Source organism: Dermochelys coriacea, chromosome 9 (genome assembly GCF_009764565.3).
Source record: "Dermochelys coriacea isolate rDerCor1 chromosome 9, rDerCor1.pri.v4, whole genome shotgun sequence".
Lineage (NCBI taxonomy): Eukaryota > Metazoa > Chordata > Testudines > Dermochelyidae > Dermochelys > Dermochelys coriacea.
The window spans coordinates 44219449-44235817 of NC_050076.1; the positions used below are offsets into that span (position 1 = coordinate 44219449).

General features: G+C 42.0%; 1 protein-coding gene across 3 annotated transcripts in view; it reads left to right on the plus strand.

The window, feature by feature from the left end:
• Positions 1 to 1570: 1570 nt before the first annotated feature.
• Positions 1571 to 16369, plus strand: part of LOC119861924 (glypican-5-like) — a 652536-nt gene continuing 637737 nt past the window's right edge. The window contains exon 1 of one of the 3 annotated variants that reach the window (XM_038417713.2): positions 1571 to 2562. In XM_038417713.2, coding sequence (XP_038273641.1) covers positions 2370 to 2562 — 193 coding nt within the window. In that variant the 5' untranslated portion in view covers positions 1571 to 2369. The remainder of the gene's footprint in view (positions 2563 to 16369) is intronic. The other 2 variants (XM_038417710.2, XM_038417711.2) reach the window with 2 other exon arrangements.

The window sequence follows — 16369 nt, forward strand, 5'->3', positions numbered from 1 at the left end:
GGTCTCTTTCACACAGTAGCCACCTTCTCACTGCATTTGGGCTGCATCTTCAGTAGTGCAGCTCTTCAGAAATACACAAAATCTTTCTCAGCATGTCTGGCAAATAGCAAGTTTCTAAACACAGAGGGCCAGATTCTCATCTCAATTAGTCCATATTTACAATGATCTAATTCCAGTGAAGTCAATAGTTACTCTGGATTCACTCCAGTAGGACCAATCCTATATTTGATACACTGGCAAAATTCCCAGGGGGATTGGAAGTTTTCTGCCTGTGTAAGTAATATGGGATCAGGACCCCAAACAGAAAAAATAGTTTATTTTGGTAACACAGTCAGCATGTAAACTCTGTTTTAACAAATTTATAAATGGATATGTACCTTTAGCAGGCAAAGCCCTTCCTGACACTTGATACATTTGCAGGCAGATTTATTGGTTTATGTGTTTTTAATGCCTCCAGGAATCATCTAAAGCACCAAGTGGGTTCGCAATGTATTCTCAATGTTGTTTTGCTTGAGAAACTATATAATTGCAATAGAATTTAAATGGCTACTGAGTTATTGCAAGAACTGACTATTAGCAGTAGAGAGAAATGTATGGATTTCCTGAGTGTGAAATTAAAGGTACTCCTGTCTACAATAGTGTCTATTGGTCATTATTATAAACTGTTTCCTGAGGACTCTCCTTTGGCATTCAATGTCCTCTACATGGATTTTTGGAATATAAAACAAGCAAACCCACCCAGGATTTTCCAGCCTACAAAGTTTAGGTTTTTGTTGTTGTTTTTAAATCTAGTGATGTCATTAAACACTATTTTGTCCCTCATCTTTACATCTATTTTCCTTGGGAACCAGGCATTACTTTCCCCTGGGGAACTTGTTCCTTTTAGTATGGATTCCCCATTTCTGGAAACCCTGCTGTAAATTGATCCTACTCAAAGGTCCCTGATACCTGTATGGTATAGCTGGGGTTTTATAAGCCACAGAGACTGTCAGATGTTATTCCATGTATCACTCTGCAAAAATTTTTTTTAAAGTTCAGTGACTCTGAAGACCAGAAAGCCTTCCTCCCACCCCTCATCCCTTTTGTCTGTTCAGGTGGATTTGTGCCGCCACCCCCACCCCTGGAACTCTGGAGTTAAATTAAAGTGGAACTCAGGAGTCAGAATTTAGCCTGGTTTGAAGTGGAGCTATCTAGATGGTTATATAGCCCCATCCTTATATCTGAGTGCCATGCATTTTGCATGGGATCCAGCAAAACTCATACATAAACAATACTAAATATTTTGGTGTTTTTTCAGAGTTCCTTCCAGCTGAGGATCTCAGAGTGCTTGGCGCAGATTTTAAGTTTCAAGTCGATTATGCAAAAAGAAAAGGAGTACTTGTGGTACCTTAGAGACTAACAAAGTCGATTATGGTAATTCTGGAAGCTGAGGCAGAAAGCGGTGAAGTGGCTGACTGAGGGCCACCCAGGAATTCAGTGGCAGCGCCAGGACACGTGGGCGTCCACTCCTTACTCAAAGTCCCATGCCTTAGAGAGGAGCAGGCTGCCTTGCCAAAGCGCTCCTTAATCCTGGGGTATCTCTCTACCCAGTGTACAGAGAGCTTTACAAGTCTGGCCTGAGTGCGTTTCCCTTTCTCCTGCAGTTGGGCTTGGTGGCGTCCCTTTCGCACAGATTCTGCCCAGCTCCCAGGAAGGAAAACCCCGACGGTGAGATCCTTGCCGCATTGAAGCCCAGCAGATCTCCCGTGGGTTTCAGTGGGGCAGGAGTGCCTCTCTAGTGCTTTCTCGGCCCGCGTTTGGGTACCCGGGCTTTCTGACAGACCTGGGCCAACTGGGCGTTGCAGTGCAGGGCGTGTCGCTCAGCCTCGAGTCGCCCGGCGGCCCATTGTGCACGCTCAGCGCGGAGGAGGGGGGGCTCCTGTGGCTAACACAGCGAGCGAGCGGGCTGGGCTGGCGGCGAGCTTGCCTACTAGCTGCAGACAGTGCGGCTTTAAAGGAGACTCCCTCCAGATTTTTTTTTTTTGAAGTCTAATTATAGCACAAGCCAATGAGCAGATCGGCTGCTCCCCTCCCAGACCCTGCCTAGCGAGCGGGGCTGGGCGGCAACAGCAAGAGCGCCCGGCGCCCTCCCTGAAGGCAGCCGGCAGGGACGCGAGCTCAGCTGGTCGCGGGGTTCGGACGTGCGAGGCTGCTCAGCTGGTGCCGGCGTTCGGAGGCTGCCGCCCTCGGTGCCCGAGCGGACTAAGACCCTCCCAGTCTCCTGCAGCCCGCAACTTCGCCAGGGGCCGGTCCCGCTCCTGGGCACTGATTAGCGGGGGGGGGGCGCTGCGGTCCCTGGCTCGGCTCGGCCCAGCGGGGGGAATGTGGAAATGGCCGGTGACAGGAGCCCTGGGGTCTTGAACCGGCCGCGTTTCGGGCTCTTGCTGCTCGCGGCGGCGGCGGCTGCGGGGCTGTGCGGCGGGGTCTCTGCAGTCAAGTCTCCCAGCTGCCACGAAGTGAGGACGGCGTTTCAGATCCGGCAGATCGGCCCCCTCAAGCTGGTTCCCGATGTGCCCACTGCTGGTCAGTACTGTCCTCTTAATCCTTTCCCCCTCCCCAGCCACCCCGCGTTTGCACCAGGCTCCTTTGGGAGCAGGGGCTCTGAAGTTTTCCCGCCTGGACTCGCTTTAAAACCTAAAGAAAACTTCTTTGGAAATCTGGACAGAGGCTAACCAGCACCCAGATCAACATCAAGACAAGGGGGAGACCTAAAGACCCCAAGCCAGAGAGAAGGAGGGTGGGAGGATGCAATGGAGTTTAAATAGATGCGGACAACAGCAGATGAACTTTCCTGCAGATAGTTCAGAGACATGAACGCATTCGGGGATAGTGTCCCCTTTAAGAACTGGTTGAACTTTTCTCTTAGTCACCCTTGAACAGGATAGGGGCAAAGTTGGGCAGATAATGCCAGCCCCATGCATTTTTCTCAGTGGAGGAAAGGGCAGCGATCATAGGCCAAATGGGGGAAACAATGCCAACTGAAACTTAAATGTACATACATTTTTGCTACAAAGTTTCATGACTCATTTTCACTGTGGAGATCTCTTTTCCCAGCTCCCTTAGAAAGTTCCCTTCAGAAAAGCATCTGAGAGTGTCTGACTGTTGTGGTCCATGTGGCTTTTAAATACAAAACAAAAACATCAACTTTTTTGGATGTCTGAGAAAGATTGAAGACAGGGAACAAAACAGAGAAATGTTTTCAAATTTCCCTCATAGCTAAGGACACTAGATGCTCTTTATCCTTGACAAGTCTTAGTGCTCTGCTCTTTCCAGTTCCATTTTACACTCCTGTGTTTACTTTCCAAGAAGTTATTGCAACAAATCTCAGAACTCAGTAAATCACTGTGGCTCTCTGGATCTGAGAAGGCTTCCAAAGTCTCTTGGGTCCCTGCCACAGAAGAGGACATACATTGCACCATGCTGCATGGCTAGGAGTGGTTTAGGTTTATAGGGCCCAATTATCTCCTGACCTAACTTCATTGGAGAATTTGACCCATACAGTTTTGCAGCTACATTCATGCAAAGTGGAAAATTTTATAGCACCAGTTTTTAACTAGATCACAGGTAGGACAAAACTGGATACATTTGGCACACATTAAAATCAAAGGCAACTTTTTTTTCTATAATTAGAAGTAGCAGCTGTGCTTTTGCTAGTACTTTAAAAAAAAAGTGTACTAATATAGTTCATTGATTGTCTCCGTACATCTGATTTCACTAAAACGGTGTGAAAACAAGATCTGAGAATTTCCTATTCATCACCGTAGGTTTTTAACTTACAAAAAAAATGTTGTGATGTCTGGGAAAGACTTAAGACTGCAGCATTTTCCAGAATCCCTTACATAGCAAATGGATGAATAATCGAGTCAATAGGGAGCTCTTATCAAGTATAAAGTAGAGTTTAATTTTTTTTTCTTTGCTTTCTCTAAACAGATGTACCGTAATTTTCTAATTCAGAGGCTAGATGAATTGGGGAAAAGGTTAGGACTGTTTTGTTTAGAAAGGTGAATAAGAGGCAACATGGAGGTATAGAATAATAAACAGAACCTAGCTTTTACATCGCTAATATTGTATCTGTAATATTTATCCCATGTACGTTAATGAATGGTATGGAAAAGATTGGTCAGGTGTTTCTATTTAGCTTTGCACACAATTAAAGAACAAACCTATTAAAAGATACCTTTTATACGCAGTCCATAATTAACCTGTGGAACTCATCATCACCGGATATTGCAGAGGCAAAGAGTTTTGTAGTGTCAATGGTTAAACATTTATGTGAATTATCATCTATCTATCTGGACACTTATCATATCCATGACTATAGCATGCCTATGTTTTAAGAATATAATACAAAGAGCTAGGATCAAAAGGCATAAGGACTGTCAACCCTGATATTTCAGGCCATAAGTCAACTATTAACTTCCTATGGTTAGGAAGTGATTAAGGCTATAGACATGCAATTGCATAAATTTCCACTTAGGTTGGTTGGGTTTTTTTTTGTTTTGTTTTTGTTTTTTGTTTTTAATTCCTTTCTCTAAATCTTTTGGGTTCTGATCCAAAGCCCATTGAAGTGGAAAGACTCCCATAATCTTAACTGGGGTTTGGATCAGGCCCCTGGTGCTGGCCACTCTCATAGAGAGAATACTAGACTAGATGGACTGTTCCTTTATTGCAACTCGTATGTTTGTAACCCACTGTGTGGAATCAGTGCAGGTGGTCATTTCCTTCTTCTTGTAAAGCACTTTGAGATCTGTGAATAAAAGTTCTTGTGACACACAGAGATTCATAGGAGCAGTGTTTTGAAAACCTGAGCTATTTTAGTAGTCTCTTGTGCTAAAAATAGTAGACACCAGGAGTAGGTAGGTGTTACAAAAGGGTCTGAGGGATACGTATGAAAGCTAATGAAATGTGTGATGAGACTTGTCTGGACACAACCTGTTTTCTTGCTTCCTAAAATATGCCAGGTTATTTTTGCAAAAGAAGCATTTCTTATACCTCTGTTTCCCTAGTGCTAGATTGTGACTTTCCCGTGTGGCTCATATCTGCAGCACCCCAGGAGCAGACCAATGAATTAATTGTGACCTGAAGCACTCTAATTCTTTCCTTACTCCCTGCATGCTCTAGGGAGGAGAATAAGTTGCTTACCCCATTCTGTGGAGCAGCTTCTTCCCCCTGTGTGATAGGAAGCTACTCTTTGACTGGTGGGCACAGAGTCAGGGGTCCTCACTCCCCTGCTCCCCTTCCCACCCAATTGTCTACAATGGGAAGTATCGGTCAAGTAGCATCTGTTCTTCATTCTGTGACCAGAGTTACAACCTGGGAAGGCCCAGAATGGTAAGGGGTGGGGTGTCTTACATCTCAGCTATGCATGGAACTATCTAACCCAGGGGTGGGCAAACTTTTTGGCCTGAGGGCCACATCGCGGTTCTGAAACTATATGGAGGGCCGGGTAGGGAAGGCTGTGCCTCCTCAAACAGCCTGTCCCCTATCCGCCCCCTCCCACTTCCCGCCCCTGACTGCCCCCCTCAGAATCCCCGACCCATCCAACTCCATCCTGCTCCTTGTCCCCTGACCATCCACTTCTGGGACTCCCCACCCCTAATCATCCCCCAGGATGCCACCCTCTATCCAACCCCCCTGTCACCTGACTGCCCCGACTCCTATCCACACCCTTGCCCCCTGACAGGCCCCCTGGGACTCCCACGCATATCCAACCCCCCGTTCCCTTACTGCCCCCCCATGGAACCTCCGCCCCATCCAACCTCCCCCTGTCCCCTGGGATCCCTTGCCCCTTATCCAACCCCCCCCTCCACTCCCTGCCCCCTTACCATGCCATTTAGAGCAGCAGGACTGGCAGCCACGCCACCCAACTGGAGCCAGCCACACCGCAGTGCTGCCCGGCAGGAGCTGGTGGCATGGTGAACTGAGGCTGCGGGGGCAGGGGGACAGCAGGAGAGGAGCCTGGGGCTAGCTCAAGGGCTGGGCAGGATGGTCCCGTGGGCCGGATGTGCCCCGTGCCCCTGTAGTTTGCCCACCTCTGATCTAACCCCTAAGTATTTCAGAGAGTTTACAAGCTGATGGATGACTGTCTCTGTGGGTAGAAATCAAAAAGCTGTTTCTGAAAGAAACTCTCCAAACTGAATGGAAAGCTTGCCTGTGTGTTTTCCATTCTCTTGCGAAACTCCTACTATCTTAGACAAAACAGGGGAGAAAGGGCATGTGCTCAGAAGGAAGAGATGGCCTGATGGTGTGCCTGTGCATGGTGAAGTTAGATTTCTCAGTGTAATGTCAAGTAGTAATCTGTCGTGATTTTTTTAGAGGCAAGGTAGTCTTCATAGTGTGCTAGTTTCACACAAAATGTTCATATTGACTAGCAAACTGTCTCAAAAATAAATGACATAAAGAAGAGAATAGCTACAGATGTTTAAAAGTTAATGTGCTTTTAAACTTTGGCTGACATGGAGGTTTCCCTTTAATTAAGTAGGGGGAGGGAAGAAGTGCACAAGGGCAATATTGATCTTTGTGCATTAAGAGTTCCCAACTCCACCGCTTAACAATATCTGTTGTCAGGTTATAATGCCTTTTATCTTGTGTCCTCTCAATTAAGTATTAAAGTGTTTTCCAGTACATCAGTTCTTCATTTGATTACCTTTATAGTTGTGGAGTTTTCTTCCCCTTGGCAGGAAACCACAAATTATTTTTACGGTGACCAGCTCTTTCTTTTATTGTTTAACGTTCATACTGTGGTAGCACTTTCAGGCCTCAGTCAGAATTGCAGGCCTCATTGTATTAGGCGCTGTATGAACACACAGGATGAAAAAGTCCCTTTTGCAAAGAGTTTACAATCTAATTATATTGTACACAGCAGAGGGTAATGCACACTAGGAGAGAAAGGAGTAAGGTGAGAGGAACAGTAAGAAGGTCATGCAGTTATAAAGGCTTGCTGAGGACCTGATCCAACAAGTATTGAAGCCAATGGAAAGAGTTCCCTCTGACTTCAGTGGCTTTGGATCATGCCCTGTGTGCACAATTGGATAGTTCTGAATCATCTGAATGGCTTTTTTTTTTTTTTTTTTTTTTTTTTGCTTTTTAAAATAAATTTTGTCTCCCTTTGACCTGGCCAGGTATAGTTGGCTGATTTCTTGTAGGCATCACAGCAGAGGTATGATGTGATGGACTTTACAGTTCAGTTCAGGGAAGGATCATCTCAAATCTCTTGTCTCAGTAAGAGGCAACTGTGTCACTTTTACTGTTGCATGTTTTTATGAAGCTTGTAAACAGATGTAATATATGGGCTCAGTCCTGCCATATTCAGGTTATCAAACATTCCTTACCAGTAGAAGGGAGAACCCTACCTGCCCATAGAAGTGTGTCAACATTCCTCCTTTTCCTTCCAGATCCCAGCACCAAAACAAAACATTTCACTGTACACACAATTCACTCCCTGCGGGGAAGATAGGAGAAGGAATAAGACCCATGTGACAGAGGTTAGTCACGTTGCTTAACACGCTACAGGAAGGTGCTCAGATACTATAGTGCTGAGGGCAGTGCAAGAACCTGAATAGTCTAGAACAGCACTTAGAAATCTGAGATGCACCTTTGCATATCAGGCTGAGGGAGGGTGTGGGATGCCTATGGGGGAGCTATTTTCATTCTACAGGTGGTGCCTGTTAAACTAATAATAAAACTAATTTTTTATATCCTAAAGCACTTTCCAGACTATGGGCCAGATCTTCAGGTAGTATAAATAGGTGTAGCTCCACTGAAGTCATTAATTGTAGTCCCCGTTCAATGACTTCAATGGAACTCCTCAGCTGGTGTAAGTCTGCAGAGATGGCCTTATACAGTAAATGCATTACACACGCAAGTCGCTTCCTGACTGAAATTCAGTTACATGTAGATTAGAGGAAGAGAGCCTGCATGCTGCACAATAGTGTGGAGAAGGGAAGTTTTTGGCCAGGGACATCAGAGCAAACCACTACTTTATGAAAAAATGTCTTGAACTCCTTAAGGGCCATTCACTACAGAGAGGGCTTCTGTTTTTAAGATGTCATCTGAAAGATTCATTTGCAATGACCTGCACTAGTCATATTCTAAAGGGAGCTGTTGGGGTTTTTCAGGAGCCTCTTATTCCAATTACTCCAAACTGAGGGAAGGTTGGGATGTTTTCCCTGCTACCAGTGGAATCCATTCAATTTGTGCTCCTAAAAATTTGAATGAAGAGCCTATGATTCCAGGGAATCAAGATATTTCAAATCTGATACTTAGACCCCACAAGGTACTCAAACCCTCCACATCTGGGGCTGCTAGTAAGTGATATATTGTGAGACTAGGAATTTATTTTTAAATTTCATTTGCACATATGCAGTGTTTTACATTCCCATATTTATTAGCTTTTCTGTGAAGCTAAGCATCATAGTATCTGCATGCCTCCTGAACACTAATATCTTTAGCCTCATGGCACTCTTGTGAGGTGGTATCCTTCAATTTTACGGGTTGGAAAACTGAGGCAAAAGATAAGCAACATGCCTACTTTCATACAATGAGGTGGTGGCACAGTCAGAAACAGAAGCCAGATCTCCTGATTCCTAGTTCAGTCCCCTAACCGCAAGAACATCCTTCCTCTCCAAAGGCTCACTTTTTTGTCTCCTTTAATCTTGTTGACTAGCACATTATTATAGAAGTAGTCCCATTGATTTCACTGGGGTGATTCCAAGAAAAAAATACTTCACTTGAGTAAGGATGGAAGAAATGGGCTCTAAATCTATATCCTATTCATGAAAAGTACCTTTGGAGGGATAGTTACTCCAGTAATTTGTTACCTCCCAAATGGCTGTCTTCCTGCCTGTTGTGAAAGAGTATCTAAATATCTTCCTTGTCATGCTCACTCTTATTTCTCTATTACTTCTAACATACACAGGTTGCACTGGTATTTGTCCTAATTACAACTTCTTTACCCTTCTGAGCCTGATCTCACACCTTTAAATTGGTAAATTAGTCTATTACCATGGATATACACTGAGTATCCAATAGCAAGATCAGGTATGAGTTAACAATTTACTTTATGCATTCACATGAAAACTGATTCTCTTTCTGAATAGCTATAAGAAATACATAGATTCCTATCAATAACTGCTTGCTGCTACAGTATGCACATTGCACTGGATCAGCTCCAATTGAAATCTGTGACAAAGCTTCCATTGAGTTAAGCTGTCTGAGAATACCCATTAAACGTACCTTTTTTATTATAAAATGGGTCATGCACTGCGTTATTTTCCTGTTTGCTCCTTTTATTACTGCTCAGCTCTTTATTTCCCTCATCTTAATTAGAACTGTATAATACCCATTGCTAAAGGTGTGGTACTGAAACACATTTTGCTCACAGCAGCATTCTGCCAGTCACTCATAACTGGCGTATGCCAGATGCAAAATGTATTCATTTCATTGGCCCTGGAAAGCTTTGCCACATCAGAATGCGTGACTGAAATTATCTCTTCTGAGTCGTAATTTATATTCAAGTTTGCTCTTAACTCGGATATTTGATACTAGTTGGGGTTAGTCCTGCTTTGAGCAGGGGGTTGGTCTAGATGGTCCTGAGGTCTCTTCTAACCCTAATCTATGATTCTGTGATCCCGTGCATTCAATTCATCAATGATGTAGTGCCACTGAAATCAATAGCGTTGTACCAGGGTTGTATATGAGGAGTTGTGGCCAGTGATGAAGCCTGATTCCATTAATGCTTAGAAATGATGCAGAAGTTTTAGGTGAATTTTATAAATCTTTCCTTTCTGTTTGCTTATTTGATCTCATGATTTTCTGCAGAAAATCTCTGCAATTACAGTTGGCTAGCCAAAGCTCCTGGATGGTGCTCAGTATGTCACCTTTTTCTAGAGTATATAAAATTCACTTGTACACTAGATACACACTTGGCTTCTTCCTAGTGGTTTAAGGCACAGATTCTGGACCAGACTCGTGCAATAGTTGATAAAGCTCTGAACTGGGTCTCACTAGACCTGGCTTCTATTCCCAGCCCTGCTGCTGTCCTCCTGGGTGATTGTGAGCAAGTTGCTCTGTGCTTCAGTTTTCCCCACTGTAAAATGGGGATAATGATACATCTTTGGTGAAGTGCTCTGAGCTCTGCAGAAGTAAAGCAACTATAAAAGATCAAGATACCCTGCCAGCCAGCTAGCTCTATCTCCTGAGGTGTCTTCATTCCTTCAGCAAATTCCTTCTTTGTGCCCCTACCTCCATAGCAGCCAAAGATTAGACTAGATCTCTGATCAATGGGAGGATGAATCTGAGGTCCTCCCATCCCCCAACTTCCCCACTCAGAGGGAAGACAGCTCAGGTAAGGCAGCAGTTATTCCAGAGGCCTCAGCAGTCTGCTTCAGATTGCTGCTACTGCACCTGCTTCCCTGCTGCTTCAGAATGACTGCCCTTCAGCAGCCTGCAGCTCCTGGGATCAGTGATGCTCCCTCCATTACTCTTCTCAGCTAGCATTTCACAGGTCTTCAGGTTCCAACCTTCCACTAGAAATATGAACCTCACCAGGTTTGTTGTAGAAACAGGTAGGACTCCTGCCAGTGGCAATATTTTCCCTTCTTTCCTTCTGCTTCCCCCACCTCTTAATAAATCTCTAGCTGATTTGGGACCAGCTGTCCACTCTGTAATGGCCTCCCCACCCCTTGGGTGCAATCCATAAGCAGAGAATCTGTTTACATTTGCTTAGTTCCTCATCAAGATGGAATTGGTGCGCCACAGATGGATGGAAGTCTCCAGCCTCCTATCCCTGAGCCTCAGAAAAACAGCAATATCCTCAGTGATTTGTATGAACATTTGGTTCACGTGAACAAAAAGTGACTCTATTTTAGTGATTCAGATCAGACTCTCCTCTAAACATAATAAAGGAAATAAATCCAATATAACAAGAGAAGGATTGATGCTGTCGCTTTATCCTCAGGTTAATCTTCCTCAACTTTAGCAGAAGCTGAGGAATTTGCAAGTTCCCAGTGTTACAAAAAGGAAAGAGCAAATGGTCCCATAGTTCAAGTCCATACTCAGTTATAAAAATTCCTCAAAAAATTCTATAAAATGAAGTAATTAAGCTTTATTTATTAATTTATTGCCTTTCAATGGAGTTGGGGTCCTATTAAGGACGTTGATCAATTGGAGAGGGTTCAGAGAAGAGCCACGGAAATTATTAAAAGATTAGAAAACATGCCTGAGAGACTCAGGGAGCTCAATCTATTTAGTTTAACAAAGAGACACTTAAGGGGTGACTTCATTACAGTCTGTAAGTACCTACATGGGAACAAATATTTTAAAATGGGCTCTTTATTCATTCTAGCAGAGAAACATTTAACATGATTCAATGTATGTAAGTTGAAGCTAGACAAATGCAGTCTAGAAATGGAGTGTACATTTTTTACAGTGAGCATAAATTAATCTCCGGAACATATTACCAATGGTCATGATGGATTCTCCATCACTAACAATTTTTAAATTAAGATTGGATGTTTTTCTATAAGATCAGCTCTAGGAATTATTCTTGGTAAGTTCTATGGCCTGTTTTATACAGGATGCTAGATGATCACAATGATCTGTTCTGGCCTTGGAATCTATAAACTTCCTTAGATTCCTTTGAAATTCCCTCTCAAAACCAATAGGAAAGCAAGTTCCTCATTCTTCCGCAGGTATACTTTGGGTTTTAAGAAAGGAGCACTTTCTGAATTTAAGCATGACTGTTCAGGAGATGATATCCATAGCATCCATCCATATCCTTATTAATATTTGGAGTTCATGATTAAAAATAGACCACCAGCCTGGACATTCAATCTGAGCAAGAGCAACTGAAAAAAAAGGGGTAAGAAAACCAAGGAAGACATCTGAATGACTAGATAGTATTTCTCTTCAGGTTCAGAAAAGGGACTTTGAATCCCTTTATATTCAACACTTCAAGCAGACCTAGAAGCTGTGTGGGATTGCTCAGTTAGTAGGGAAACCCAGAAGTTCTAGTCAGTGCATGAAAGCTAATCAAGTGGTCTTTCTCTTTTACTAACCAGGGGGTGAGGTTAAGAGATGCTGTTATTACCTTTCTAATGAAAGATGTGATAGTCCCTTCTGTGGGACATTTCTAGCTAAAGAACCTAGGGGATGTGAGAATACATTTCTTAATGTCAAAATGCATGAGAGCACTGTAACTTACTGCTTTCGCACCAGCAATATGCCTCACAAGAGCCAATTTCTCATGTATAGATAAACTTGCGCAGAAGATCCACACCCATTTTGCAGAAAATATCAGTTTTTGTGCCCTTTGTTTCTGAAGCCTCTGTCTTTTCCAGTTTGCAGCTGGATTTTCTGCTTAGGCTCAAGTCATGGAAGGTTGACTCTTAAGCCAAGCAGTTAATGGCTGTACCTATCTACTGTGGAAGAAAGCCTCTGGTTAAGGCAGTTGTTGAAATGGTGGGAAAAGAACAGATTCCCTGCTCGCCTCCAAAACGTTACAAAGGGATCGTAGACAGTTCTGTAGGAGTGGCTAGTCCCGTCAAGTTTGCAAATTTCTTGAGCCAAATTTCTCTGCTTCTTCAGATGAAGATTGGACATATCTAGACTTCATGTCTTTGATTAGATGGAACTTCTCTGTCAGATCCAGCTCCTTTCCCAGGAACAGTTACAGCAGATAACTTCAAGTCCATCCTGTCCAAGAATGACACATCCATAGGCACTGGACTCCAGTCCTTTTGTTCTAGATGCTTAGCAACTACTTAAAACAGGTAGGTGCTAGATATTGTCCAGACGTTGGAAGAATTCCCACAGAGTCTTTAATAACAACTTGATAGGATCAGCTCAACCTATGAAGAAATAGAAGCCACAGAGCCACTATCTCAGCTGAGAAGATTCTGTGGAGCTTATTTATTTTGATTCTCCTAAGATCCAGTGATTCCAATAGTGTACTATATCACAGACTCAGAACAAGTTTACTGAAAACCAGGGTTGCACAACATGGTCTTTTAAAAAGCTTATGACTATCTAGAGTTCTTTCTACACTAGCATTCCCATGGCTGAAGTTGAACCGGTGGTAACAATGGTAGGAAATGTTAAGAGCATTTTTTTTTCTACAGACAGTACAGTAAGACTTTAGCCTTCTTTCTATTTATAGTAATAGGTTTTCTACAAAAGGGCAGAGCTAATAAAAAGGCATTAACATGATAAATGGAAACAAAGCTTCCATAGTAATAGGCGGTATGTAAATCAATACAATCAAAATTAGTAAGAGCTTTTATAAGACTTAATCATGTAAGCTAGCATGAAGATGAGGATCCTAGAATTGAAGATATATATAAAATGTACTCTATACGATACAGCAGATTTTTCTCTTATCTGTAAAAATGTGTATAAAACCCATAGAAAAAATTCAGTGTATTGCAAAGACTTTAATTAGATTCCCATCACATTCATTAAAGCATAAAATGACATGAAAAAAGGCATATGCTTAATAATACTTCATTAGATACTCATCATTTATCAATATATAGCGCAGCATCTGCTTCTATGGGAAAATGTGTTTTGATAGATCAGAATTAATTTCCGAACAGCAGCCAAGTCTGTGACACACTGAGAATTTATGCCCAGTCTTTCAGTCTTGTCAGTCAGTTTGATTAGATATCCTCGTTTAATGTGATTGAATCATCCTGGTTTACATATTATATGTTCTCTAAATACTTCTTAAGATGCAATACATTTCATTCATATTATATAGAGTACTTTCTGTAGGAAGCACCACTAGATGAAATTATATGCATGCCTCACCTAATATATAACAAGTTATCTTTTCTGAGAATAAAGACAACTGGAAGCAACAGATTGTCACCACTTCCTGGTAAGCATTTGTGGCCACATACTGTTTTGGGAGTGGGGGAAATGCTTACATTAAAAATGCAAAATGTTTCTGCATAATATTTTATGTTTGGATTTTTTTAAAGCAGCTATAGCGCCAGACCAAGAGCTCAGTCCAGAAGGTTAGCTAATTCAGGCATAAGTGTGATGAAACTTTTCTGATCATGTGCCATTTATGAACATTGGTCTCTCACTGCAGCTCCAGCAATGGAAGGGGTATATGGTGGTTTGCAGATCATTTAGGAAAACATGGCCATTTTTCATCCAATAGTTAGGTTAACCTTGGGCTAGATTTAAACATTTTTTATAATAATAATGGTACCCAGATTAGCACTTTACATGTCCTCAGTATTTGGCAACCATGAATCTTTAAGAGTAGCAGCCGTGTTAGTCTGTATTCGCAAAAAGAAAAGGAGTACTTGTGGCACCTTAGAGACTAACAAATTTATTTGAGCATAAGCTTTCGTGAGCTACAGCTCACTTGCATCCGATGAAGTGAGCTGTAGCTCACGAAAGCTTAATGCTCAAATAAATTTGTTAGTCTCTAAGGTGCCACAAGTACTCCTTTTCTTTCTATTAATCTTTAAAACACCCCTGTGAGGCAGGTAAGGAAAGTATTGTTGTTCCCATTTTACAGAGAAGGAAGTAGAGCCAAGGAGGTTAATACTTGAACAAGGCTACACAGTGAGTCACACAGTCCATTTGCCTAACCATTACATCACAGGGCTATAAATTTTATAGCTCAGAGGTACAATATACTAGACTCTTACAGCAATGCAGTAATAGAGGTTTCAGCTTTTTGTGGCAAATGTATCAATAAAATGGGAAGCTTATCATTCTTATGTTTTTGGCCATGGAAAATCATATAGGGTGTTCCATGGCACTATTATTTTATGATTCAACATTTTAATATCACCCAATCAATTAGAGACCCCATCGTGTTAGGTGCTATACAAACACACAAGATGACATGGTCCCTGATCCAGTGATCTTACACATGGTATGGCATGCAAAATTGAAGCTACTTGGGGCAGGAAGTGTCTTTATTTCTTGTATTGTACAGCACCAGGCTCATTGTCAGTGTTTGACAAAGTAGTAATACAAAATGCTGCAACCCAATATCAGATTTTGGGTAAGCACTGTCCACCAGATGTGTTAATTAAAATAAGACTGCATCTAATTTGCTTATTTTGGAAGATCAGTTTTAAAAGAGGGTGCCAAATTGATTATATTTTCAGTTTATTCATGCATGCATAATTCGTGTATAGAAAAGCTTCTCATTTGAAATTTTAGAGTTCTTGTTTGAAGGCTACACAAAGCACTCAAAATATTGGAAGAATTCTAGAGTTCTCATAGATGATGCTAGTAAATATATTCATTTATTTTATGGACTCTGAACCCTTCAGGAAGTGTCATTAATACCTGTAATGTCCCCAAATGCTATGTTTTGCATTTTGATCTCTGATTTAGCTGACACATGTAGTCAGGCAATTCCCTAGTGACTCCACGGCTGCAGCAGAAAGCAAGTTGTTCCAGCAAAAGTCTTCATTAACTAGCATTCTCACTTTACCGCTTGACCAACCGTTTTTCTGAGTGTACAGTATGACTTCTATTCAGTCTTTTTATATTTCCATGGGCTTCCATTGAAATCAATGGAAACTGTATATATGCTTCTGAGGACTGAATTGGGCCCCTCTTGATGTTGTATTTCTCTAATTATTCCCCAACCACAGCTTTTCTAGGGAACTTCCTGCACAAAATACATATGCCAAACTATTCTGGAGAGCCATCCTTTTCAGGGAAGAGGAGTGTAGCACAGGTCCCTCATTTTGGTGTACTTGTGTTGATTCCTTTTTAAAAACAAAAAACGAATTTCAGAAATCCACATTCACGATCTCACAGTATCAGATAGGTCATGGTAGCTTTGCAGGATAGTTCAGCACATCCCGAAACATTAATGGTTAAATGTATTCATTATATCAACAAGGGCCCTATTCATGAAGGGTCTATTTTCCACTCATTATGTGTGCATAATTCCCATTAGTGCTACTGGGGGTTAAGTATGCATAGTGAGGAGGAGAATAAAGCTTATGTTTACACATCCATGTTTGCAATTAGAAAATATGTTTTGTGTACTATGCACAGGAAATGGATCAAATTCTCACAAATTCCCTAACTTCTACAATTCTTTTTTATTTAACTAAGTATTGGCTTATGGAAAACTTTGAAAGATACAGAATTCTAGAGGGTATCTGGAGAGTCAATACATATAAATATTACTATGCTGCTGTTAATAGGAAACCCATGCGGGAATTGTTGGATGTCCAACACTTTAAATAAGTGGCCTGAATTTCCAAATACCAAAATAAGGACCCAGGAGCCTAAGTTTAGGCTCCTAGGTTTGAAAAATCTTAGATAATATTAATAAAGGTAAAGT